Below are 27538 nucleotides of genomic sequence, written 5' to 3'. Positions count from 1 at the left end.
CGTGCATGATTGAAGTGCGCTTATAAATGTCTAACAAAGGCCTTGCACAGTGTCTCCAGTGTGCGGTAAGCTTACTGTTTATGCTAGCAAAGGAAAAGTGCAGTGAGCTCCGTGTCCATCTGTGGAGCCAGCAGCAGCGTTTCTGAAGTGAGTGGGCAGGATTGTGTGATTTCTCTGTGCTCTGACTGAAGTCACTCCCACTCAGCAGGAGCCCCTCAGCCCTTGTGCTCTCCTCTATGTTAATGAGCAGTCAGGTCAGTGGGAGGGAACAGGCAGAAATAGCCCATTACCTTTAGTGTGTCGCTGTGGGAGCGATGCTAGGTGTCATCTGGACATGCCGTGTGGTGTTTCTCTGAAAATGCCATGTGAGATGTTATGTTATATACGACTGCTTGTAGTTGAAGGCTGTTGTTGTTGCTGACATGGCTTTGGGTTTTCATTCTGTGGCCTTAAACTGAGGGTGATAAGTGTTCTATGAATCTGCCAGTGTCACGGTTCATAGATCCAATGTCTCTCTCTAGTCTCGTGCTTTGTTGTTTACATGTGAGTGGGTGTGTCCGGATCGTTACCGTTGATCAGTATCCAGCTGCAATCACTCTTCGTCACCAGCTGCCACTCATCTCACCTCCTATAAATACTTACCACCTTCTCATCTCCTTTGTCAGATCGTTTTCATGAAGTCTATGTTGTCTGAGCCTGTTTCCGTGCTTCGTGTCCCGTCTTCAGTTCCTGTGTTCCGGTTTCACGTCTTGTTGGATCTGTCTAACGTGCCCACGGAGTACCTGGACCTGAAGGAGGTGTTCAGTAAGTCTCGGGCTGCTTCTCTCCCTCCGCATCGTCCCTATGACTGTGCCATAGATTTATTACCAGGTACGGCTCCGCCCAAGGGCAAGTTATATTCACTCTCGACACCAGAGAGGGAGGCTATGGAGAAATATATTTCTGATTCTCTAGCAACAGGGTTCATTCGCCCCTCCTCTTCTCCAGCGGGGGCGGGGTTTTTTTTTGTGGGGAAGAAGGACGGATCTCTGCGACCTTGTATTGACTACCGGGGGTTGAACAACATCACGGTAAAGAATACTTATCCTTTGCCGTTGATGTCTTCAGCCTTCGAGAGGTTGCAAGGAGCATCCATCTTCACAAAATTAGACTTACGTAATGCTTATCATTTGGTCCGCATCAGGGAGGGGGATGAGTGGAAGACCGCGTTTAACACCCCAGAGGACATTTTGAATACTTGGTTATGCCTTCGGGCTTTCCAATAGTCCAGCGGTCTTCCAGGCACTCGTCAATGATGTGCTGCGAGATATGATAGATCAGTTCATTTATGTCTACCTGGACGACATACTGATTTTTTCTTCTTCTCTCCAGGAACACGTGCAGCACGTCCGACGAGTGCTTCAGAGGTTGCTAGAGAATGGGCTTTTTGTCAAGGCGGAGAAATGCGATTTTCATGCACAGTCTGTTCCATTCCTAGGGTACATCGTGTCGGTTGAGGGAATGCGCATGGATCCTGAGAAGATCAAGGCTGTGGTAGAGTGGCCAAGTCCAGAGTCTCGTAAGGCCCTACTGAGATTTCTGGGGTTCGCCAATTTCTACCGGCGTTTTATTCGCAACTTCAGCCAACTAGCCGCACCTCTGACCGCCTTGACCTCCCCCAGAACGACGTTCAGGTGGTCAGACGCAGCCGAGGCTGCGTTTGCCAAACTGAAGGGTTGCTTCGTTTCAGCCCCCATTCTGATAACCCCTGATTCATCACGTCAGTTCGTGGTGGAGGTCGATGCATCAGAGGTGGGGGTAGGAGCAGTGTTATCCCAACGCTCTCTCTCAGACGACAAGATGCATCCTTGCGCGTTTTTGTCTCATCGTCTATCTCCTGCCGAACGCAATTATGACATTGGGAACAGAGAGTTGTTGGCAGTCAAGTTAGCATTGGAGGAGTGGCGGCACTGGTTAGAAGGGTCGGGGGTACCTTTTATCGTTTGGACCGATCACAAGAACTTAGAATACATTCGGACGGCTAAAAGATTGAACTCCAGGCAGGCTCGGTGGGCACTTTTTTTCGGTCGTTTCGATTTTACTCTCTCGTACCGCCCGGGCTCCAAAAACATCAAACCCGATTCTTTATCGCGCATTTTTGATCGTTCCGAACGCCCGTCTACTCCCGAGTGCATTTTACCGGAGACTCTATTCATCTCCACACTTGTATGGGAGGTCGAATCGAAGGTCAAGAAGGCCTTAGAAGGGGTAACGCCTCCGGTCGGTTGCCCACCGAATCGTTTATTTGTGCCTGAGGGTCTGAGGTCCAGCGTCATTCAGTGGGGGCATTCTTCCAATGTGGCTTGTCATCCAGGAGTTACTCGCACTAGATTTTTAGTCAAGCAACGATTCTGGTGGCCGCTCATGGCTCGTGACATTCACAATTTTGTTTTGGCTTGCTCAGTTTGTGCCACTGGTAAGACTTCCAATCGACCCCCAGATGGGTTACTCCAACCGCTGCCGGTCCCTTCGAGACCCTGGTCCCACATCGCTAGATTTTGTTACCGCCTCCCCTCTCAGGGTCACACGGTAGTTTTGACCGTGGTGGACCGGTTCTCGGCGGCTCATTTCATTCCCTTGCCCAAATTACCCTCAGCCAAGGAGACAGCGATGATTGTCGTTGACCATGTCTTTCGGTTACATGGCCTCCCGACGGACGTGGTCTCTGACAGAGGACCCCAATTTGTGTCCAAATTTTGGCGAGAATTTTGTAAGCTTCTGGGGCGACTGTCAGTCTGTCCTCAGGGTTCCACCCCAGAGCAATGGCCAAACTGAGAGAGCCAACCAGGATTTGGAAAGAACGTTACGATGTTTGGTTTCCAAGAATCCTTCCTCATGGAGTCAACAACTTTCTATGGTGGAGTACGCCCACAACACGTTGCCAGTGTCATCTACGGGCCTATCTCCGCTTGAGTGTAGCGAGGGTACCAGCCACCAATTTTTCCTAGTCTGGAATCCAGTCGCGGTCCCTCCGCTCACGCCTTCGTCCAGAGGTGACATCGCACATGGACTAGAGCCCGTGAGACTCTACTCCAGGTGGGGTTGCGCACCAAGGCCAAAGCCGATCGCCACCGGTCTAGGCCTCCCGTATCGTCGCTGGTCAAAAGTGTGGCTTTCTACCAAGAACATTCCTCTCCGCTCCGTGTCTAATAAACTTGCTCCCAAATTCATTGGCCCATTTACTGTCACCAAGATCATTAGTCCGGTGGCAGTCCGCCTCAACCTGCCTCCAGTGTACAGGAGGATTCACCCGTCTTTCATGTATCCAAAATTAAACCCGTATTTCATTCTCGTATTAATCCGCCAACACGGTTCCTCCCCGCCGCGACTCGTAGATGGAGAACCCACTTATTCGGTCAATCGTGTGCTGGACTCAAGGCGGAGGGGACGCGGATTCCAGTACTTGGTGGACTGGGAAGGTTACGGTCCAGAGGAGAGAAGTTGGGTACCCGCTAGAGACATTCTGGATCACTCCCTTATCGATGATTACAATCGACAGGTAGGGGCCTGGGAACGCCATGAGGCGTTCCTAGGGGGAGGGGTACTGTCACGGTTCATAGATCCAATGTCTCTCTCTAGTCTCGTGCTTTGTTGTTTACATGTGAGTGGGTGTGTCCGGATCGTTACCGTTGATCAGTATCCAGCTGCAATCACTCTTCGTCACCAGCTGCCACTCATCTCACCTCCTATAAATACTTACCACCTTCTCATCTCCTTTGTCAGATCGTTTTCATGAAGTCTATGTTGTCTGAGCCTGTTTCCGTGCTTCGTGTCCCGTCTTCAGTTCCTGTGTTCCGGTTTCACGTCTTGTTGGATCGTCTATGTGTCTGGTTCCGTCATCCGTCATCAGAGCACGCTGCACTTCATCCATCACGCCACGTCTGACCATCAAAGTCCCTGTGCCACCGCCTGCATCACCCGGATCTATCTCATTCCATTTTGACTTTCAATAAACAGTTTACTTGCAGATTGTATCCTCGTTCTTTACGTAACAGCCAGGCGTCAAGGCCTTTGTCTGCTGTCTGAACGTGCAGTAAGTGTAACAAGTCGCTGTAATAAGTTTACTTATCCTCGCCTCATCAAGGCCAAATGCATCCATATGCAATGCATTAATATTAATTATTTGAGTTGTGGTCTTAAAATCCTGAGCATTTTAAAGAAATAAAGAAATTAAGCTTATTCGGCAACATCATTTGTGGTGTAATGCTGATTGCCATACAATAATTTTGACTTGTCCTTGGTTTTCTAAAGAAAAATTAGATATTGTGGTATTTCCCGTGATTTATTCATTTGTGACCACATTTGACTAATTCTTTCCCTCATTTTAGTTCAATCATTGCCACATGTGTTACCTTAATTGAACCCGTTGTGAAATCTGCATGGGGAAATCTCATGGATTCCTAGTGAAATTATTGGATTTGTCTGCGAAACTTTGCTGAACAATGGTAAATGTGACCACACCTTCAGTTAAATTGTGGCCACGTCTTTCCCAGTCTTTAAAACAAAAATAGGCAAAAATTGAGGTTACAGAGAAGCACTTACAATGGAAGTAAATGGGGACAATTTTTGAAGGGTTTCAATGTAGAAAAACGTTTGATTTTATAAAATAAGATTTATTTCTTCTGTTAAATCTTGTGCAATTATTTAATCTGTACAGCTGTCCTTGATAAGTTTATGTTGCTATGGTAACAAAGTTGTAAAATCAGATGTAACTTTACCCAGAAAAGGTTAGTAAGCGACTTCTTTTCACAGAAGCATCCAGAGTATCGCTTCAGGACAGCAGCAAACCTAGAACTTGACACTGACACAACCTAAGTGATACTTCAACCTTATTCAGGATGATTCATGGAGGGGTGTAAAATACCACAGTGATGCTGTACTATACCCCTGCCATTGTGTTTCCCAGCCCTAGGGGAGATCACTTACCACTGGTGAATTCAGCCATAAAAATGCAGAGAGCTATTTGGCCCCTGAGACTGGCTCCTTGCGCAGGCAGGCGTAAGAGGAGTAGTACTGTGCAGCGTGTTAGAGCTTTAATGGAGGCCCCAGGGATCCACAATCTAGTCCATAAATGATTCACAGAGTCATGGAAAGCAGGCTTTCATAGACCTTAATGCCATTTCACTGGACATGTCTACCGAAATCTGCCTCTGATAAAGGCAAAGTACATCATATCTGGACTTTTGAAGAAATCTCTTCTCTCTGCTCACAAGATTTAGTGAGAAGAAACCTGAAATGTTCTTTGAACCTTTGTTAAAGCCTGGACATATATATGCGTCATTCAAACGTTTATGGTAATTACTTTTTTACGGTCATCCTCTTTTTTATTTTTTTTATTTTGAAAATAAATTATTATTATTATTTATTTATTTTATTTTTTTATTAAAAACAAAAGTTTAATATTTATTTAGTAGAAATGTCAATAATATTTTAATGATATTTCAGTGATATTTGAAAATTTCTTGTTTAGGTTTGGAGATATTGCTTGATTTAGAATTGCATCATGCATTATGAATCAGAAACACCAGTTAAGTTATTTACAGTGTGATTATTTAATGTGATTAAACATGTGACATGATTAATAACTCCTTTAGGCTTGTAAGTGTGTGTTACAGGATCTTTTGATGTGTTAAGCACAGTCCTGGTTCCCTCTCTGTTGTTATGTCTATATCTCAGAATCTCTTTTTTTTATTTTCTTCTAGGGCAAATTCGTCTTTCCCCTCCTTGCCTCTCCCACCCGCCCCACTGTGTTTTGATGGCCCAGTTTGAGTATGCTTAGTCTTAGCTGCTTTCTTTCACACCATGACAGTGGGAATCCTCCCCGCTGCTTTTGGGAGTTGTAGCACTGAGCAAAGCACTTTGTGAAATGAGAAACCTCTGTCAATGCAGTTTAGTGACTCGGTATTACAACTTAGGCTGATGATACATGGGGCAACTTTTTGAGCAATTTTGCCGGGCAACTTTTTGAACAATGTTGCTTGGGCACTTTCCCATTTGAGAATGGGTAACAAATTTCTATCTGGATCATTTAGATTGGTCGTTGGCCCTGTGTCACACCTTGTTGCCCGTTGATGGTAACATTGCCCAAAGTTGCCCAGCAACATTGCTCAAAAAGTTGCCTAGTGTATCATCAGCCTTAGGAAGCTGGAATAGTTATCAGTATCTGACACAGCATTCAGCTACATAACGAATACAAAGAAAATATTAAAATGGTCCCAGTTTCAAGTGAATTAGACTGCCCTATATTACTTGTGTTTGTCTCTAGTTTGATATGGAGCGGTGAGGAAGTGGTCTATGGTCTGATTAGCCTTGAATGGTACTGTGCTCGGGGCCGTGTAGACCCTCGGGTGAATGCAGATGGTCGTCTGGCTGTCTATCACAGGATCAGTGCACTTGAGGAACTGGAGTGTTGCATATCGGCAATTTGAGATCTCACCGGGGTTGTGGCTTTTTCTCTCAGCTTCCCTGCACTTTCTGAGCTCTAATGAAAGCTGCATCTCTCCTCAGAAGCCCATATTGCATTAGCGTGTTGCAGGAACCGCAGTCTATAGAGGTTTTGTGTTTATTGTTTTCAGCGGTTTGTATTATTGGCACTATACTGTGAGATTGAGGAGGTGTTCTCTTGTTTTAGTTCTCAGGTTTTTGTACCTGCTTTTACTAAGTTATAACACTCCAGTGTGGTTCACTGTGTTCATTTTATGATATATTTTAAAAACACTTTGCAGTACTTTAGCTGTTTATTAGTAATACCGCTTCTCACCTTCTGCTTAACCTGTGTGGGTGTAGCTGCACTTTCGTAAATTGTGGCCTTGTAAAACAGTCATCAATGTAAGCAGAGCTTCTTTTACTTTTAATATGATTTAAAACCTAGCTGTAACTCATTTTTGAGAATTTTATGCTAAAATTGAGCTTGTGCTATCTCTCCTTTAAAATACAGTATGCCAGTTGGCTTGCTGTTTTATTATCCAATTAGAGGTTAACCGATACGTGTTTTTTTTAGGGCCGATGCCGATACAGATTATTACAACTGATATATATGTCTGGTGTAAAAATTGAAATTAATGTCAGAATTAGGAATAACAAGGGCTCAGACAAAAACGTTCTTTAAATTATTTTATCGGTAAATCAGTTTTGAAAATGGCCGATACCGATAACCATAAAAATGCTTAATATCGGCGTCGATAAACGGCCAGGCCGATAATTGGTTAACCCCTATATCTAATGCAATGAAACTTTTATGAAATGTAGTAGTTTTTAAGGGTCCAAACATCTTTGGGGCCACAGTACACAAGCAAACACATACTTTAAAAAATAAAGGCTCTTTATTGCCATCTGTGGTTCCTTTTCCATTGCACAAAAGGTTTTTTATAGTGGAAAATGGATCTTCAAAATGAATGTTCTTTACACTAAGGAAAATTTTTTCTTTTTGGGGAAGCCAAAGCAGTTCTTTTATGACATTGCTGCGAATTACTACTTTGGAATCGTGTTTTTTATGAGTATCAGTTATGCGCTGACTGAGGTTTTATACCTTGACTTGTCTGAATGGGCCAGGGCGACTACTTAAATTGTAAGTGACCCTCAAAATTGGTCAACAGAATTACAGAGAGAGAGAGGGGGAATGAATCACTGGTAATTTATTTAGCTTGAAATGGCTAATCTGAAGCTTTGATTTGCCATTGTTATGCTAAGCTAGTGCCCTGGAGACCTTGAGATCAATACAAACTATGCTAACTGCCTGATAAATGTGCTGACTGCTTAACTCTGTATTTATCAACAAATAATGACTTTTCATGCTCTGTAACTTTTTATTAAGTGACTAACTCTGACAAGATTTAAGCTTTTTTTTCTTTTTTTTTCACTGTAAAAACGAACCTATGGAATCTACTCTATAAAATTGAGGTAACAATTTACAATCACTTTGTTTGAGTAGATTACATCCCTTGTTTTAAATAAAGACTACCTAAATTTAACAGCTATTACACATTAAAATAAATGAGTTAAAGTATATTTAACATTTGTTAATACATTACACATCTAATTAGCCTACTTATTTAAAAAAGTGGCTAATCTGTTTGACATTTAAATGAGTTATTACAGTACATAACTGAACAGTAAACACAGTAAACAGGTCTCTCCCTTTATTTAGAAATGCATGAAATTACACTTTCTGATCCAGCCCTATGCAAAGCAAGCCAGAAACTACAATTCTTGAAAAAGAAATTAGGTAAAGTTCAGTTTACAAATGTAAGTACAAAATGTTCAGCAATTGCATTTTAAATTTAACAAGCAGCAAACATTTCTTTCTTTCTTTCTTTCTTTCCTTCTTTCTTTTTCTCGGTTCATTAATTTATCTCTTATACCTTCTGGTTGTTGCTCAAGGCTGTGAAACTTGAAATTATAGTTCAGTCTGCTACATTACCCACTGCCATCATTCAAACCCCAGCAGCCAATCTTCTAATGAAATTCCTAACAAAAAACCTCTGGCCTGCAGCCACACCAGCTTTTCTTAGTGATTCATACACATAAGCATACAATCTTTTTAGCAGCTTTTATATTGTGCCACAATGCTATAAAACAACATTTTATTCTTCAAAGACTCAGAGACCAACTGAAAGATTACTGTAATCTGGAGTGCTAACCAGTGAGAGGGAAAACAGTGATATTAAACTGTACTGTATCATGCCATTCATTTCAGATTTGCTTTTTTTGTTTATTTTTTTTATTTCATTAAAGATGACCTAACTATATCTAGATAATGGTATCTAATTAATTTCCTGACAGTTGCACTGAGCTGGACTTTTCTTGCTAGTGATGTCAAGTACAGTATTGTGGAGAAATAAAAATGATTATTGCTGTCCGTAAAGAGAAAGTTGTATGGTGTTATGATTATAAGGGAAATGCCGATGTGCACTAATGTTGTTTGCTCAGTAATGATTCTCTAAAGATGAATCTCTACAGATTATTGCTGAAAGTCTAGGATTTATCACGTGATTGAGTTAATAAAATTAAATTTACAGGAACAGCAGGGACTTTTGAGCACGCGGCGTATGTGGATGTTTGGTCCATCACTCTCAACAGAGTTAAGATACAACATCGGGTTTAATCAGCAAAATTTCCTATTCCCCTTTATTAAGATTTATTTCCTCTGTCTAATGATACCACAGATCCTGCAATTACAGAGTGTTTGCAGGAAACAACCAGTGAACGCTGGGGAGAGAGAAAAGGTTTATGAAGAGACACTGAGGAAGGAATAATCTTGTAGTAGCATAAACAATACACACAAACGCTAACACACTAACATTCAAAAGTTTCTTATCAGTAGATGCATTAAATTGATCAAGAGTAACTGTAAAGACAAATGTAATGTTATAAAAGATTTTTCATTTTGAATAAATGTTCTTTTCTATTCATCAAAGGATGGGGAAAAAATAGTTTAACTTTTTTACAAAGTTTCCATTTGAAAAAATTCACTATGTTAGTGAACATCATTTGACATTGGTTCTCAACGGAAGTTGTATTCAATATTGTAATAATAATTTTGGCAATAGATAAACCATTAAATGTAGTTTCATCACATCTTCTCAATTGTTTAAAAGATTAATGGCAATTATCAATTAACACTTGTTAAAAGGTTGTTTAATTTTCCAATGAAAGATAAGTTTTTACATTATTTGTTACTTTTAATTACCCCTGAGCAGATTTTGACTCTTCAAATAGTTTTGGGAGAACTCTCTTATTTGGCTTGGCCACTGAGTAACCATGACCAAATTGCTGTTTTTAAATCACATTTAAATTCCAGATGGTCCTGCACCAGCTGAGCAACTGCCATTGAAATAAAAAATAAAAGCTGAAATTAAAATGCTTTGATTTAATGCTTTTAGTTGTTATGCGGTCTACATTGATGGCAAACATGAAATTGCCTCCCTCATCTGTTCTTTGTAGGGGTGAAAGTGTGATCTTTCATTGACAAAGAGCACTGTTATTTCCAGTACAGTCTTCTCATTAACTAAGATAAATGATTTTGCCTTTGTGTTATCTCTGGCTAAGTGGCTGCTTACACATTCAGCCTGATGAACAATGAGTGTTGTCCAGCCATCTCCGTTAGATGATGAATGGGGTCCACAAATATTTGTGTTCTGCTCTCTCCTCCGTGTAAAAACATGGGCTGGGATGGTGTGTGTTTGAGTGTGCTGTTATTTGTATGCTGGTGAAGTGGAATTTTTTCAAAGCGTCTTTAGTGGCTAAATTGGGAGGCAGTGTAAGTGAAAAGGAGAACATATATCTCTCATTGATGAGTAATGCTCAATCATAGTCGTCATAGCTTTACGCATTCAGTTCGAAAAAAGCGTGTATGTGTGTTATGGGCTTGAGTGTCTTTGCCTGTTTTAGCCTTAGTCTAGTAAGCAGGCATGCCATAATGGATTATAGGCCTTCAGTTGGGAACCTGCTTAGAAGTGACAGCGGTTAGCGCGCTCCCATAATCCTTTGGGCCTTTGTCTGACTGCTGACATGCAACTCACCCTGAGCTATGTGAACGTTACTGTCCGCAGTTATATATAAATATATACTGTCCAGGCCCTTTTGTCGGGCCTTTACCATTTCACCACCTAATGCTGTGTGTGATTAACCCTTCGCAAAGACCCCCCGTTTGTTACTCTTGCTTTGTCCGACAAACCATGCCGCTCTCACGCCACACATTGTTTTCACACTGTGAAAAATGCATCTCGGAGCAAAGAGAAAACTGACAACAGTCAGGTTACTTTAGGTATGAAATAAAGTCTCAGCTGTGAAATTTTGTTCTTTTATTTAAGAAATTCAAACAATAAATGCCATTTTCTGGCTCTTTAATGTGTTGTGACCGATCGCTATACGGCACGTGAACCGATCATCTCTTCCTCTTTACTAGTTATAGCATGAAATAAACATGAACGAACATCAGAAGGTATCTTGTTTCAACCACGGAAAGACGTCAACACACACTATTTTTCCAGTTCAAGTCCACCAGCGGTAATCTACTCTCCTGTCTAGTTTGTTTGACGGGCAAAAATGGCAGATTCTGCGTTATGATTGGTCGGATCACCTGTCAATCAAACTCCCTGTGAAGGGTCAATTGTAGAAATAATTGAAGATAGAAAATATCAGTGCAACTTTGGAGAACCTAGGCATACAACATAAAAATAAAAAAAGATTTTAATGTGCGGATCCTGAGCATATAATAACAACAACAACAACAACAACAATAACAACAACAACAACAACAACAATAATAATTTAACTGGATTTCTTAAATATAACAAATGTCATATAGTAATAATAATAATAATAATAATACATACGTACAGTATTAGTAGTAGTATTAGTAATATGTATTACTATTGCTATTTTATGAATGTTTGTTATTATTATAAAGTCTAAGAAGGTACTATATTATTATAATAATAATAATAATAATAATAATAATAATAATTATTATTATTATTATTATTATTATTATTGCTTAATTTTTTATGAATGTTTGATTTTATTATAAAGTCTTTGAAGGTGCTATAATAATAATAATAATTCAATTGGATTTCTTAAATATAATAAATGTTATATAATAATAATAATAATAATAATAATAATTTAATTGGATTTCTTAAATATAATAAATGTTATATAATAATAATAATAATAATAATAATAATAACAATAATAGTAGTAGTAGTAGTAACATTATAGCTTTTTATAAATGTTTGTTATTAGTCTAAGAAGGTACTATATTATAATAATAATAATAATAACAATAATAATAATATGATTTATTATTATTATTATTATTAATACTCCCATTGATGATGATAATAAAGATTCACCTTATCTGCTTGCTGAGATTTGTACATCTCTGCATCTCTGCGGGGGTGGTCTGACCTGTTCGCAAATAGGGGCACCTCTTTCTCCTGTTTTGTCCCCTTTGGCAGTCTTGTTGGGTTCCAGCAGTCTTGCGTGAAGGCTGTGTGTTATACAGCTATCCAGCCGTCTCTAGACACCCACAGAATGTTCTATTTGGCATCAGCCAGACGCATGCGCTCATGGTCCACTGCCCTCCATCTGCTCATTTACCCGAAATAGAACCATAAAAGTTTTCTACTGAAAGATTTTCATAATTGTTACACAGAGAACTTGAGATGAGAACTGGAATGTGTCTTCTGACAATTTTTGTGAGATGTGGAATATGATATCAGGCTCTGTATGTATATGTGTATATCTATGCGTGTGTGTGTGTAAAAGACACTCTTAAGTGCTGGGGTGTCTCACAGTGCACACAGCCAGATGGTCACTCCACTCTACAGAATGACTCTTCCCATGTCTGTTGCTCCTTCTAAAACACTAAAAATTATTTCCAAGATTAAACAAACCAGCGTGAGTCTCTTCTGCCCTTCTCCTTGCCTTACATTAGTAAGTTCAGATGCTTTATGTCAGAAATGGCTCCATAACATCGTTTAAGAACAGAAATGGCTTTCAAAGCTGTTTGCACTGATGAAAATGCTGTATTTTGTGTTTGACCTTTTATATTTTTCCCTTTTAATACTCCACACAAGGGCCTGAAAAAAAATTTGACTGAATGTGTTGCTTGTCTGATGGCTGACCTCATTATGTGAGCATCATTAAAGGCTTTCCAGAGGTTTTGTGATTGGGAGGTACATCACACATCCCGCTTGCTGGAGAAGCTGTGGAGTGACCGTTCACCTCAGTTCTTTCTGTAGTCCGGGTTAGATGCCATATTGAATTTTATGCTGACGAAAACGAGGCTGTGTGGGGTAAATGTACAGTTTTTAGAATGGCCTGCACTGTATAAGTTCTAGAATCATGTAATTTTCATGACTCACAAACTCCACAAACCAGTTTTGAAAGTTGTGTCTACTGAAAGTTATTTTGGGAAAGATGTTTTGTCAGATTAATAATGCATTGAATGCACTGTACTTCTATCCCTCACAGCTATGTTTTCATTCCTGTCAGAAATTAAATATGGTGCTACCCTGACTAAGCTCTATTACTGAATGTGCTTATGTACAGATTCTCATCCATCTGAATAAATTTATTATTTTAAAGGGATAGTTCACCCAAAAATGAAAAATCTGTCATTAATTACTCACCCTCATGATGTTCCAAACCCATAAGACCTTTGTTCATCTTCGGAACACAAATTAAGATATTTTAGATGAAATCCGAGAGCTTTCTGACCCTCCATAGACAGCAACACAACTACCAGGTTCAAGGTCCAGAAACGTAGTAAGGACATCGTTAAAATAGTCCATGTGACATGATCAGTAGTTCAGCCATAATGTTATAAAGCTATACGAGAATACTTTTTGTGTGCAAAGAAAAGAAAAATAACGACTTTTTTCCAAAATCTCTTTAACAGATTCTGTAAGATCTACACCACCATTCGGATCCATATCATTCAGATTAAGCTAACAGTCAAATCATTAACAGATTATTAGGTTGCCTGTAAACACTGATTTACAGGGGCAACTATTCAGTTAAAAGAGCAACCTGAAATTTCAAAGAAATGCAAATTTGACTTTTGATCGCAAAGTAGTTTAATTCCTGTGATTCTCATTGACCAGCTGTAATACCTTTGACTGTGCGCAATACGCATACTGTCCCAAGCTCAGTGTAACAAAATGAGTTGTCTTGGATGCATCTGGCTTGCCAAGTCCTTACAGTAAGTCTTAATCCAGAATAAATCACTTATGCCTGAAGACTTACTACTGAGGGTGAATTGTTTTGGTTTGCAATTCAAACTCTGTTCGCATACAATTCCAGAAAAAAAAAATGCTGCAAAAGCGAAAGGCTGTGATATTGTTAGTTTGAGGGAAAATGGATTCCGAATGCAAATGAGTGTGGTATTAGAGGTGGGCTGAGAAAGAAAAAGTGACTTCAAGTTTATGGAATCTTATTTCTTTCTCCCAACTCATTTTGAACTGGTAAACAGATATGGAGTAGTTTAGATTGCAGCCTAGACTTATTCAGTGGGACTATGAAAGAACTAAGAACATTGCATAGAATTTGTGTCGCTTTGCAAATTACCTATTAAAATAAATAATAATAAATAAAATAATGATGAAATAGTACTACATGGAGACTACCATTTGATCTCACATACAAACTGTTAAACTGTCGACTTTCTTAACTATTTCTTCTTCTTGTGCATTATTTGGACAGACTCTCAGGTTTCTACAGTCATGTGTGATTTCCAAGCTTGGAAAAGTCAACGAAATGAGTGATATGTTATTTAAAAATTCATGGAAATTTCTATAGGGAATTGAAATGTTTTTAGTTCTGCTCTGCTTTAAAATATTTAATTGGCTAGATGATGCTTTTTGTAGAGTAAAACATGCGGAACATCACCTTGATAAAATCAGTCTGTTTGTTGAGGGTTTTATTGCAGACATGTACACTAAACACTAATATCGACTTGATACCTGGCACAAGTAGAAATGGAAGTACATCCCTACAGTCTCTGGAAATGCTTAAAATTTATGATATGACTAGAAAAGGTCATGAGAAAGAAATGGAAATTGCATTAAAATCCTATGCTTTCCTCCTCAGCCCCAGTTCTGTTTGTCTGGTCTTCCTCAGTTCTTCCACATTTTTCTTTGGTCCAAAAATAAACAACGTACCCAGACAAATAATAAACTTTTGCCCTATTGATCATTTGTTCTTCTCTTTGTCTTTCAGAGGGATGCCAAAGGCCAGTATTTGTTTGACCTCATCTGCCACCATCTAAACCTGCTGGAGAAGGACTATTTTGGCATTAGATATGTCGATCCGGATAAGCAACGGGTGAGTGTCCCACCATGTGGCTTGCGTCTAACAGTCCAAGGTCAACGGTAATGCGGAGCACCAATTCATCATCTCAGCATTTGTGTCCACAGCCTTTTTTATTATGAGAAAGCTGCATCTGTCAGGATACTCAAAGTGCCTTTCATTTCTTAGAGTGTATTGGTTGTGATGCCTAATGAGTGAAGAATTCATGTGTGTCATGGGTGGGCTGTGTTTGTATTGATCCTGCAGCAGTCAGACTGACTTTGAGGGTCATTCTGGAGTAATCAGGGAGTGTCACTGAAAGAGACAGAACTGATGATTGATGGAATGAACCTTCTAGAAGGACAGGTTTAAAAACTGTAAATCATTTGAGGGCATGGCCTTCAGACCTTTATGTGGCTCCGATTAATAGAGTTTGCTTTAACGGGCCAGTTCACACAAAAATGAAAAAATCTGTCATTATGTCATGTTCTTACAAACATGTATCTGCAATAAGCAAAAGGAGAGCATGTTCTCCATGTTAATTTCAGTGCAGTTATAATGAGGAACAGACTAGCGTTCCAGTGGACCTATACTGTAAGAAAATAGCATGCATGTTACATACAATCAATATATCAGTATGTGTAAACATACAGAATTGCCACTTTGCTTCCAAAATGTAAATATTAAATGAATCTAATTAAGTTCAGAAATGCTGTTAGAATTACTAGAATTGCTTTTAAGGTTTCTAGACTGTTGCTGATCACAAAATACTGTATTAATATGTAGACAGTGGTTGTATTTTTTGTGAAAAGACTTGCTAAAACATCTGTATTTAAATATATTTTTTTAATAGTTTAGTAATGTTATATACTATCTTATCTTAGTGTTTATTAATATTTATATTTTTAATTTTTATTTAAATTTTATTTTGTAATTTTGAGCACTTTTGTCATTTTTACAAGTTTTAATGTCTATTTAGCTATATATTTTTATTTCCGTTTGAGTTATTTTAGTACTTCATCTTCAACTTATTTTACATCAATTAGTTGCCAAAGCGACATTACTAATTTCTATTTTAAATTTTTAATCTAATATTTGTTTATTTCATTATTTCATTTATTTCATTATCTAATATTCTGTTTTAGTTCAGCTTATTTCAATGAACAGACATTTTTATTGTTTTAGTTAACAATAACAACAAGAAAAATTAATGTTTAAATACTTGGAAGTTCTGTTTATTTTAGTTTTAGTTATAGCAATTTTAGTACTTCAACTAATTTATATCAGTTAGGTGCCAAGGCAACATATCTAATTTCTACTTTTCTAATTTAGGTTTACATTTTTCATGTTATATTTGTTTTTTTCCCCCGTCAATATTCATATAATCTAATATTTTATTTCAGCTTTATTTCAATTAATTTTTTTATATAGCTTTAGTTAACGATAACAACAGTTTCAAATGTTAAAAATACATTTTATACGAACAAATTATTAAATGTTTAAATATTTGTAAATGTGAAATATATATTTTAAATTTTAATGAAAAAAAGATTCAAATTATATAAAACATTTAAAGATTCTAGATGAGCATTCTGTATAGCTCCTGTAAGGAAACACTGTCTATCTCTAGAATTAGAGATATCTGTGCTGATCTGTGTTCACTAAGTGCAAACCTGACAGCGCACAAGCTTTACATACACATACTCTAGAGTTTCTTCATGTCTGTCTTTTTGACTGACCCCCTTTGGGAGCTTTTCGCATTGAGTGATATAAATAATAATGAGGGCATCTAACTGATGCTAGTCTGCTGTAGACGACACACTGGGACAACCTTAGCGTCTACAGAGTGCCCACAATTCCCTTTAGTATGTTCCTAGTTGGCAAAATATGGCACAGATTAGCTGACAGTCCAGAATACGGTTATGTGTCAGGGAAAGTTTTGACCAAAAAGCTTTCATATCACTATAATCTGAAATCAAATCTAGCCTGATGCTATTTCTAGACATTAGCCTACTGGCACTAAGACCCAAATATACTTTTTCTCAAATCCAATGGCTCGGTTTGGCTGATTTGGCTTATCTGAGGCTGCACACAATAGCAGTGATAGAATCTCAGCATGACGTCGAAGAAGTGCTAATGTTTCGTTCCGGAGAAGAAAGAAATTAGATGAAATGATTAATATATCTACCCTGGCCCCATCTCACACTCATACTGATATAAAATCTCTGTACATCTACCCACACTGACCACCTGCTCCTGTGTAATTATGTATTAGATGAAATATAGATGTAATATGTGTGTAAATGTGCTCTGTCAGTATACGTGTGTGTGTGTGTGAGTGTGGAAATAAAACTCTCTCCTCTGTTGTTTTAGCACTGGTTGGAGTACACCAAGTCAATTTCTAAGCAGATGAAATGTAAGTATCATCAGTCAGATCTTATTTATAGTATGCTAGCTGCCAAAATGGCGCAATTACGAACAACAGCACTATGGTGACCGTAATGAAGCATGCTAATGGGATTCATGGGTACTATACATTTAGAAATGGTGCAATCTCAAATAGGAGCTATCATTTGATGAAGTGATGATGCTGTTCTGACATGCAGTGGGTCTGGAAACCTTGTGTTAAACTTTTATATTAGCATCCAGACCAACACACAGTTTTATAATTATGATTATAGCTATCGTCTTTGGTATGAACAGGGCTTTAGTCAACAGTCACTTTGTATGGTTCTGATCTCAAACAAACTACTGCAAAAACAACTTTCTTAAGGATTGTTTTTTCCGTCCTTGAAGCAAGATACATCTACCTGAGAAGCAAAACTGCGTAAGATAAGGTTTGTTTTCACATAATTGTAGAATGTACAGAGAAATTAAAAAAGTAAAAAAAAAAAAAAAAAAAAAAGGTTTCCACATTTAATTGTACTTGCTACTTAAAAGGAAAAAATCAAAACACATTTCTTAGCCTTAGAAATAGACAGCTGAATTTATGAAACAGTGGAGAGTTTCTCATTAAAGTTACTTTCATTATAAACAAGCACTCTGTTTAATCATAATTTTTCTGACTTCACAAGATGTGAAACTGTAATCTGTTGAAAGTTTGTTAAATGTTAAATTCAGCAGCAGCAGATTTTATAATTTGTACTTTGGGGTCCAATTGAAACTAAAAGGCATAAACAGTGAGAATTCAGCTTTAGTATTAATTCTCCAAAATAATATTTTATTATAGTATTGAAACACAGTTACAAATTACTTTATACAAAGTGCAATATATCATAAATGTAATTTTTTCTTATCCCACTGGCAGATTGTTTCCTGATATTTTAGTTACGAACCTCTCAATATTGTGTTAATCTTTGTTTAAAACTATTTTAATTATAAATATCTCAAAACTGTGTTAGATCTATGTTTAAACACCAGGAAACAATTGTCAGTGGGATAAGAAATATAAACTTAATTCAGGATATATTCTCTGAAAACAAGTATATTGCAAAATAGCGTAAAGTGTGATGCAATCTTGCTTCTCAAGTAAACTTGTTTTTAAAGATGTTTTGATTAAGGCATTACAGTACACAGTGTGTATATGTATTATATTAAGGCAGAAAGTACTAAATCAGATTAAGTTTACTGATTGAGACAGTGGTTCTCAACCTTGTTCATTTTCTCCACATAGCACAACCTCCATTCACCATGTGTCTGCGGGTAAAGTTCTACCCACCAGATCCTGCTGCTCTAAAGGAGGAGATCACCAGGTATGAGCTGCCACAATGAAAGGTTTCTGCTTTTTGCATTCAGTACCTAAGTCACATTATTAAATGGCATCTGATTACAGAGCTGGCTTAGTTTCTCGCATAAAAGGATAGGATTCCTTTAAGTGTAGACCTAAAGCTCTGCTTTGATTTAAGCATTACAAACCAAACAGCAACAGATGTTTGGCAGCACCAGAAAGCCATTCAGCTTTGCTTTATACTGGCTTTGAAACATTGTGCTTCTTTTTGCCCAATACGGCCAGTTTGCTATAGAGTGCTGCATTGATGATGTACTTTTGTTGGCCGACCCATAAATTAACGTTACACTAATTACCTTGCCCAAAAATCCAAAAGGATTTTTCCACTGGTTTTTGGATTATTGTAGAAAATAAGCTCTGTGTTAGATCCAAGTTTCTAAGCCAGAAATATTAGATCCAGCCCCAGACACCAGATCCTGTCAGAAAATAGCTGTTTTGTCTGATATCCTAACAACTAGTCAGAACATATAAGTGCTTGTTGTCCGAGATCCAATTGTAATGTTATCAAGATTTTTACATTAAAAAACATCATAATTTAGAAGTAATAGGCGGAATGTAGAGTAAACGGCCACTGCTATGATTGGCTAATAGTTGTGTATGTTTGACAGCCTACATCCTTCACAGATGGACGCCGCTGTGATTTCAGTTAAAAACGCATAAATGCTTGTACATATCAGTACAAATGATCTGTAATAACAGACAAAGCAATAGATCACATAATAAAAACAGTTATTGTCGGATCCAGCATCATCTTTCAGTTTCAATCTTTTTGAAAATCTCGTGTAAAATTCTGCCTTGTTTATAAACGAATCCGCGGTAAAATGAAGTGAACAAAGGACCAAGTTTTTACTGATATGGTCTGGATCTTCATTAAAAATAATTCATCCACTCTTTCCTAATGTTGGGATCAGAAGGAAGGCAATAGGGCTGTCAAAATGGCTGAAAAACTAAATTTGAATTTTCTACTTAAATATGATCAATATTCGAATTATATTCAAATTTAAAAGGCATAATTTTAGTTGATGGGGCTTTTGGCTTCTCTCCGAGGCCACAAGAGGGCGCATAGATAGATGTGATAGATGTCTTTTTATAGAAAATACGATAAATATGCGTTTTGTGTGAACGTCTTGGTTTCAGTCTTGACGTAAATAACATCATCTCCGCATTGATGTTCTCTTTTTCCACAATATTTTGAATGAACAACATAGCAGCTGGATAAGCAACTGGATAAGCTATGAAAAGTATTAAAATGCAACGACACTTACATCGTCATCGCATCTTGTGCACCACTGATAAGGCTGCCTGACGCACACCTAAAATTCGAATGGATTGGTTTTTGGGAAGTGGATTTTTACTTTAAATTCAACGAATATTCGAAATTTGATTTTTTTGACAGTCCTAGAAGGCAATGCAAAAACTGTTTTTCCACAACTTGTACAGCATCTTGTCTGCAGAGCCATCTTTATCATTTAGTTTCTGCATAGACCTGCGTTTGCCTCTCTCGTTATTTACACTACATGCACAAATCAGTGGGTGGAGCTAAACAGGCAGTGATGTAGAAGCAGGCGTTGATCATCTTCTGTGGAGGCGGTGCTTATCCACATTATTACATCATAGAGTTGTACATTTCACAAGCTGCTGTTTTGGCAGATTGGCTTCAATATAATCTATTTTTAGACTAATTAGAAAGTTTTGAGTTCTGAAATTTACATCACGTTTTTATAGTAAAATTACCTCTTAAATGTCAAAAGATCAAGGGAATTTTGATTTCTCATTTAATGATCCCTCTAAAACACTCTAAAAATTGGTGCCTATATGACTCTCATCTTGCTGTTACTCTCAAGGTTCAAAGCTGTTTCTCACTCACCGCTAAGGAAAGATGTATGGTCAGTGACTCCTAACAGATTCCTCTGAATGATACATGATTAGCCTCTAGCAAGCAAAGTCTTGGCCAGCATCACAGTGTCTCTCTCCACCTCTTTCATCCCCTCTCGATCAGTCTGCAATGAGGTCACCCAGAAATTCACACACTCGACCTGAAACAAGATCTTATGATACTGTGCTTCTTATAACCTAATGAGGGGCCGCATTAATGACAGTGTGTGCATATAGACATTAAATACTTTGACATATGGGCACTTTGCAGTGTGTTCAGGTATAGATTGATGTGTGGAGTAGGGGGAGATGCTAGTGTTTACTGCACTGTGAAATGAAATGCTTGTGGGGAACACAAAGTAATAACTCACGCTGAAATGAGAGGAGAAGCTGGAAAGAGACGTGAAACAAGAGGATGACCATAGAGTTGAAGACAGGAAATTAGATGAGAGAGAGGCAGGTAGACAGAAGGAGCAGAAAGACTAATTAGGGATATGGCTGAGAAATAGAGGGATTATCTGAACGAAAAGGACATCATTTGGAGTGAATGGAATAATTAGCATAGTCCCTGTAAGACAAAGAAATGTATCCACTTCAAGCAAGGGTGTCGCAGCTGTTAGGATATGTGAGAGAAAAAAGTGATTCTGTCTCTCTGCGCTTTCTTCTGCCACTCATAATTCCACAGTAAATCCATGCTGAGTTTTTCCGTGTTTGGACATTCTCAGGTCTTAAAACGAGATTATTGCTCAACACCATGCACAAATTTGTCATTAGCTTAATTTCCATGGCAAACAAGTCACAGCAGCACATGATCCATTCATTCTTTGACATCACATCATGCATTGTAAGTTACAGCAACAGATAAACCTGTCTGAAATTATATGATATTCAACTTTTTGAAGTCTTTATTTAAATCTTTAGTTTAAATCAACATTTTTTTGTTGTTGTGAAATTACAAATTTCTAACCATTTTAGGAATGGGTATCTATTTTGTTTTAAATTATATTGTTATAGTTTCTTCAAACGAAAGAACAATGCAGATAAATTTGATCATTTTTCCTTAATTTAATTTAATTTTAATTTTTAATATATGCTTTTTATGTACTGTAAATATTTGATATAATTTATATCATGTTTTACCCTTTTCTTTACATTTTAAACTTACAAGCATAAAAATGACACTTAATAATAACATTTCCCTATAATGAGATGATTTAGTATTATTATGTTTATGTTAGTAATATGTATCCAGTTTCTGTGTTTGTTGGATTATTGGAAAATAACTTGAGTAGAGTGCATATTCCACAGAGCAAAAAAAAGCATCTCAGCCCAATACTTTGCCATTTAGCTGTTCCTATATTTGGCCTGTCCTTCTCCAGAACCAAATGACACTGACACGTAGAGTGTGTTTCCATAAATGGCAGGTTACAGATAAAGAAGCAAGCCAATATGTAGGACAGAAATTGACTGGTGGCTACAGAAATTGCCATTTAGCTGCTGTCACCTAGAGAGAATTCAGGGAACATAATTGCATTTTTAGCTCCTATGGCCTCTTAAGTGAAAAGCTATTAGCTCTAGTTGGGCTGGCCTACTTTGAGAAGTTAAAGACAAGCATGTCGCTCTTTACTCATGGGACATCTGTTGCACTGAAGGTGAGAAGAGCCAAGTACCAGATTGGGACTGGATTGATTTATGAATAGAAAATGTGACACTGGCGCATGAGGAAGCTCTTGTCTTTTTGTAACAGTGCCAAAAAGAAGTTTTTCATCACATAAAGCAAACAGCATGTAAATATGTTTTGAATTTACTCTTTCCATTCCATTAAAATCGAATCTATGAGCTCTAAATCCATTTATAAGAAGTAGCATCTGTGTTTAAAACATTATACCGCTGTGAGACAGATGTTAGGTCCAGGGACAAAGATGTTTCGGTTTTGCAGTGTTTTTGACTGCTGAAGTCTTTTCCCCAACTTGACAGCTTTTGACACAATAGTCTGCTTTAGGGCATCTCTTCCCAAAACAACAATCCTGTTCTCAATTCATTCAGAGAGCTCATTTCAACCAAATCAAAGATAAATATTTTGCATGTTTTGAAAGAGAGTTGAATCCACATACATTAAATTTCACATTGCACCTCTTTGTCTGTCATTATCAGCCCTTATCATTACTGACAGTTTAACATTTAACATTTTATTTACACAGTCCAACAAAAATGTGAAGGATAATGGAATGCATGAGGTATTTTCTCACTCAGTGCCCTGGTTGCAGGTATCTCGTCTTCCTGCAGATCAAAAGAGATCTGTACCACGGTCGTCTCCTCTGCAAAACATCTGATGCTGCCATGTTGGCAGCTTACATCTTACAAGGTAACATAGAATGAACTGTGACCCTAGAATATCTAATATAAAATCTGCTTGATGACTACCATTCAGAAGTTTGGGATCAGTAAGATTATTTTATTCAACAAGGATGCAATTTCTATTCTTCAGGGTGTCCTGATGAATAGAAATGTCTCATCGTTTTCACAGAAACATTATGGAACACAACTGTTTTCAACATTGATAATAATAAGAAACGTTTGTAGAGCCACAAATCAGCATATTAGATGATTTCTGAAGGATCATGTGACACTGAAGTCTGGAGTAAAGGCAGCTGAAAATTCAGTTTTGTTATTTTAATTTTGCACACTTTCTTCCTTGAAGTTCCACCATTATTTAAAATTCTACAGAGATGTTTGAGATTCAGTCACATGAGAAGGGAATATAGTGGCTCTAAGGGCAGGAAACACAGTAATGTTCTTTGACAGGTTGGTCAGGGGCATGTTTTGGATGGCACTTTTGAATTAAAGATGCACTGTTCCATCATCTCAGAGCACAGAGCATTGGTCAGGACTTATGGGTACCAAGTGCAGAAGCGAACAGCATATTGAAGATGCTATTACTTGTATGCTAATCCCCAACACTTCCTCTCACAGAGGATGTTCATTAAGACAACACATTAACATGCCCACATGTCAACTAAAATGCATCTGAGTAACACGGTTGCATGATGAAAGATTGATTTATGTGTCTACTTTGCAGCTGAGATTGGAGACTACGACCCAGGAAAGCATCCAGAGGGCTACAGCTCCAAGTTCCAGTTCTTCCCCAAGCACTCGGAGAAGCTTGAAAGAAGGATTGCAGAAATTCATAAGACCGAGTTAATGTATGTGTAACCTTTCCCCTCCTTTTTCTTTATGTATGGCTCAGGAATTATTGAAATGTCTCTTTACGAATTCGAATTTACGAATCAGATTTACTTAGTGTGCATTTCCTAATATAAATAATTTAGCTATTTAATTTAACATTTTTGCTTGTCTTTATTCTGACATTTGAAGTTTTCAGTGACATTTAGGTTAATTTTGGTAACATTAGTTAAGGCATTGGGTGTCATGAACTACAATGAAAAACATTTTTTTCAGTTTTTTGTTGTTGTTGTTGTTTTAATCTAGGTAAATTTTTATTTATAAACATGCTATTGTTTATTAGTAATTAATGTTCATATTTATTACATTAGCGTTAATTTATACAACTTAAAATGTTGGAAATTTATTCATATACAGTGGGGGAAAAAATAAGTCAAATAAGTATTTGATCCCCTATCAATCAGTAAGATTTCTGGCTCCCAGGTGTCTTTTATACAGATAAGGAGCTGAGATTAGGAGCACTCTGTCCACAGAAGCAATCAATCAATCAGATTCCAAACTGTCCACCATGGCCAAGACCAAAGAGCTGTCCAAGGATGTCAGGGACAAAATTGTAGACTTACACAAGGCTGGAATGGGCTAAAAGACCACCGCCAAGCAGCTTGGTGAGAAGGTGACAACAGTTGGTGCGATTTATTCGCAAATGGAAAAAACACAAAATAACTGTCTATCTCCCTCGGACTGGGGCTCCATGCAAGATCTCACCTCGTGGAGTTTCAATGATCATGAGAATGGTGAGGAATCAGGCCAGAACTACACAAGAGCATCTTGCCAATGATCTCAAGGCAGCTGGGACCATAGTCACCAAGAAAACAACTGGTAACACACTACGCCGTGAAGGACTGAAATCCTGCAGCACCCGCAAGGTCCCCCTGCTCAAGAAGGCACATGTACAGGCCCGTCTGAAGCTTGCCAATGATTCAGAGGAGAATGTCTCTGTTACATATGTAACCCTCGTTCCCTGATGGAGGGAACGGAGATGTTATGTCGAGTGACGACATTATGGGGATTCACTTGGGAGCCCCAGTCATCTCTGACTTTAAGAGAAAACGCCAATGAATATTGGCTAGTGGATTTTGCATACCTGAGCCACTCCCCGCGCATACGGGTATAAATAGGCGACAGGTGCATCCACTCTTCAGGTTTTACGCTGAGGAACCGAGAACTTGTTCCTGGCCGCCAGCGATGGTTCGAGGTTGTGGCAAGGGGACATAACGTCTCCATTCCCTCCATCAGGGAACGAGGGTTACATACGTAACGAGACGTTCCCTATCTGTCGGTCACTACGAGTTATGTCAAGTGACGACATTATGGGTTCCATGGAAAGCGCCACCACCTGAACCCCATCACAACCTTATGGCATTGCAAATGTTGACAAGCAAGCGCGTGACAGACAAATGCCATGCAAAGGTCGTAACCTTCCCATCACCCCAGCGCAAATTCACTGACCTTGGTATCCGTAGGGACCACAGGTGAGTACATCGCTGCTGAAGATAGCCAAGCCGTTGTTCCTTTCAGCACAGAAATTAGAAGGGATTTCGACCTTCAATGAAAGATTGCTTCAAGTCTTTCCTATTTGTTGTTACAGCTTGGCAGAGAAGGGCACTACGGAAGCCACATCCTGCCCATAGGGAGGTGACATGTGGAGACACTGATATGGACTGACCTAGGCCTGGGGCAGTACTACAAATGAAATTGGTCTCTGAGGTAGGACCTACCTGAGATTAGGGATGGAACAACTGCCAGCAGAGACTGATAGAACGCTCTGTCAAAGGGAAGACATGGGTTTACAGAGAGGGAAACCTTACCATGGAAGAATACACATATGGGATTGCCTGAAGGGAATCAAGCCATATGGACACCTAGCCCAGAACAGAGTTTGACCGGAGACCTGGGCAAGCTAACACCAGTACTGGGTCTGGCGTCAGACTGCTCCGCCCCAGTCTGACTGCCGGGGGTGTTGGAGGAACTCCACCAGAGTTCGCCGTCCGGGGAACTTACTGGAGGAGGAAAAAGGCACTCGCATCCCCGTGTGAGGGGGAAAGGCGCAGGAAGCGTGACACCGGCCAGCTCTTCCCTCAACTTACCTGTTACCTAACACACAGGAAGAAACTGACTCAACGCGGAGCTTGTCTCGTGAAGGTGTTAGGTGACGCCCAGCCCGCAGCTCTACAGATGTCTACCAGAGAGGCATGTGCTAGCCAAGCAGCAGCAGCCGGACCGCCGCAAAGCTAGTAGCACTACCAGCAACTCGAGGCAGTTGATGTGCCAAAGCAGTCGAGGCCCTGTCCAGAACTCTGAGGCTGCCTGCCCGTTGCATGTAGCGTACCAGCCTGCACTGGAGGCATCGTGACAACGACATGCCGAGACACTTGGTCTAAGGGCACTCCGACCCGTAGAAAAACAAGGTCTGTCCAGGGGCTGCATGATTGGCAACACGTTGGCGTGACGGTCACATGAACTGTGCCGCGGTGCCATGCCCATTTTGGGACTCGGGAGTGTAACCAATGCTGAAGTGGTCTCATATGAAGCAGTCTGAGCAGCGAGACTGCGGCTGCAGATGCCATATGCCTCAGGAGCCTCTGAAAAGGGTTTCAGTGATACCACCGTCCTGCCTCTGAAGGAACTCAGGCAGTTCAGCACGGACTGGGCACGCTCGTTGGTGAGACACGCCATCATACTCACCGAGTCTAACTCCATACTGAGAAAAGAGATTCTCTGCACGAGGGAGAGCTTGCTCTTTTCTCAGCCGACCTGAAGCCCCAGCTGGCTGGGGTGCTGAAACACCAGGTCCCTGTGACCACACAACTGTTCTCACACGCGGGCCATGCTCAAGGTAGTTGAGGATCCTGATGCCCACTTCCCGTAACGGGGCAAGGGCGCCCTGGGGTTGGATGATGCCAACGCTTTTGCATCAACATCTTGAACGGAAGCTAGTGCAGGGCCCAACTCAAGACTCGCAGATCCAGGATTGGCCAGAGGCCACCGCCTTTCATGGGTATGATGAAGTAAGGGCTGTAAATCCCCTGCTTCATCTCGGCTGGTGGGACTGGCTCGATTGCATCCTTTGCCAGGAGGACAGCAATCTCCTCTTGCAAGACAGGTGCGTCTCGGACTGCCACCAAAGTCTCGAGAACTCCGCTGAACTCGGGAGGTTGCCTGGTGAACTGAATCGCATAGCCGAGTTGGATTATGCAAATGAGCCTGCAGGATGGTTTGGGCAGCGCAAGGCACCCCCCCAACTCCGTACAAATGGCACCAAAGGGACAATCGACGTACCTGCAGTGGTGCAGCGGAGGGGAGTCGGGCTGGATAGCACAGAAGGCATCACGTTCTGAGTGATCACAGCAGAGCTCCCCGCGTCTCTGGAGGGACTGGCCAGAGATGTGTGGAGAGGCATTGTGAAACCCGGAGGAAAAGGAAATTGCTCTTTCTTTGACAATGTGGCTACTGCTTGTCCTTGAGCCAGCAGCAGAACAGAATAAATTATTCTCCACCCAACCCTCCTCCGGGGGAAGGAGCAGCGCTGTTCTCGCATTTTCCGGAGAAAGAGCAGCTTCCCACATCTCCGAGTTGCCCATGTCAGGGCCGCTTTATTGCCTCCCTGGATGATTTCGGGGCCAGCTGGGACACGGGGGGCACCATGCTCCTGTGAGAGGCTCGACGCGCTGGCCTAGGTAACGATTCGACATGGGGCAGAGCAGCTCTGGAGGATGCAGGAGGGTGCCCACGGCGACAAGCAGACTGGGGCTTGCCTGCGGCGGAGCGGTGGCAGATGGTGCATCACGCCGGGCCAAGCTG

At 39.7% G+C, this 27538-nt stretch overlaps 1 protein-coding gene across 4 annotated transcripts in view; it reads left to right on the top strand.

Moving 5' to 3' along the window:
• Positions 1–27538, top strand: part of LOC131523963 (FERM domain-containing protein 5) — a 119748-nt gene that overhangs the window by 64212 nt on the left and 27998 nt on the right. For 2 of the 4 annotated variants that reach the window (XM_058750632.1, XM_058750631.1), the window contains exons 2-6: positions 14764–14868; positions 17206–17248; positions 18506–18584; positions 22762–22859; positions 23574–23697. In XM_058750632.1, coding sequence (XP_058606615.1) covers positions 14764–14868; positions 17206–17248; positions 18506–18584; positions 22762–22859; positions 23574–23697 — 449 coding nt within the window. Of the gene's footprint in view, positions 1–14763; positions 14869–17205; positions 17249–17605; positions 17670–18505; positions 18585–22761; positions 22860–23573; positions 23698–27538 lie in introns of those variants that run through there. The other 2 variants (XM_058750633.1, XM_058750634.1) reach the window with 2 other exon arrangements.

The sequence above is a fragment of the Onychostoma macrolepis genome, chromosome 18 (genome assembly GCF_012432095.1).
Source record: "Onychostoma macrolepis isolate SWU-2019 chromosome 18, ASM1243209v1, whole genome shotgun sequence".
Taxonomy (NCBI): Eukaryota; Metazoa; Chordata; class Actinopteri; order Cypriniformes; family Cyprinidae; genus Onychostoma; species Onychostoma macrolepis.
This window is presented reverse-complemented; position numbering and strand designations above follow the sequence as displayed.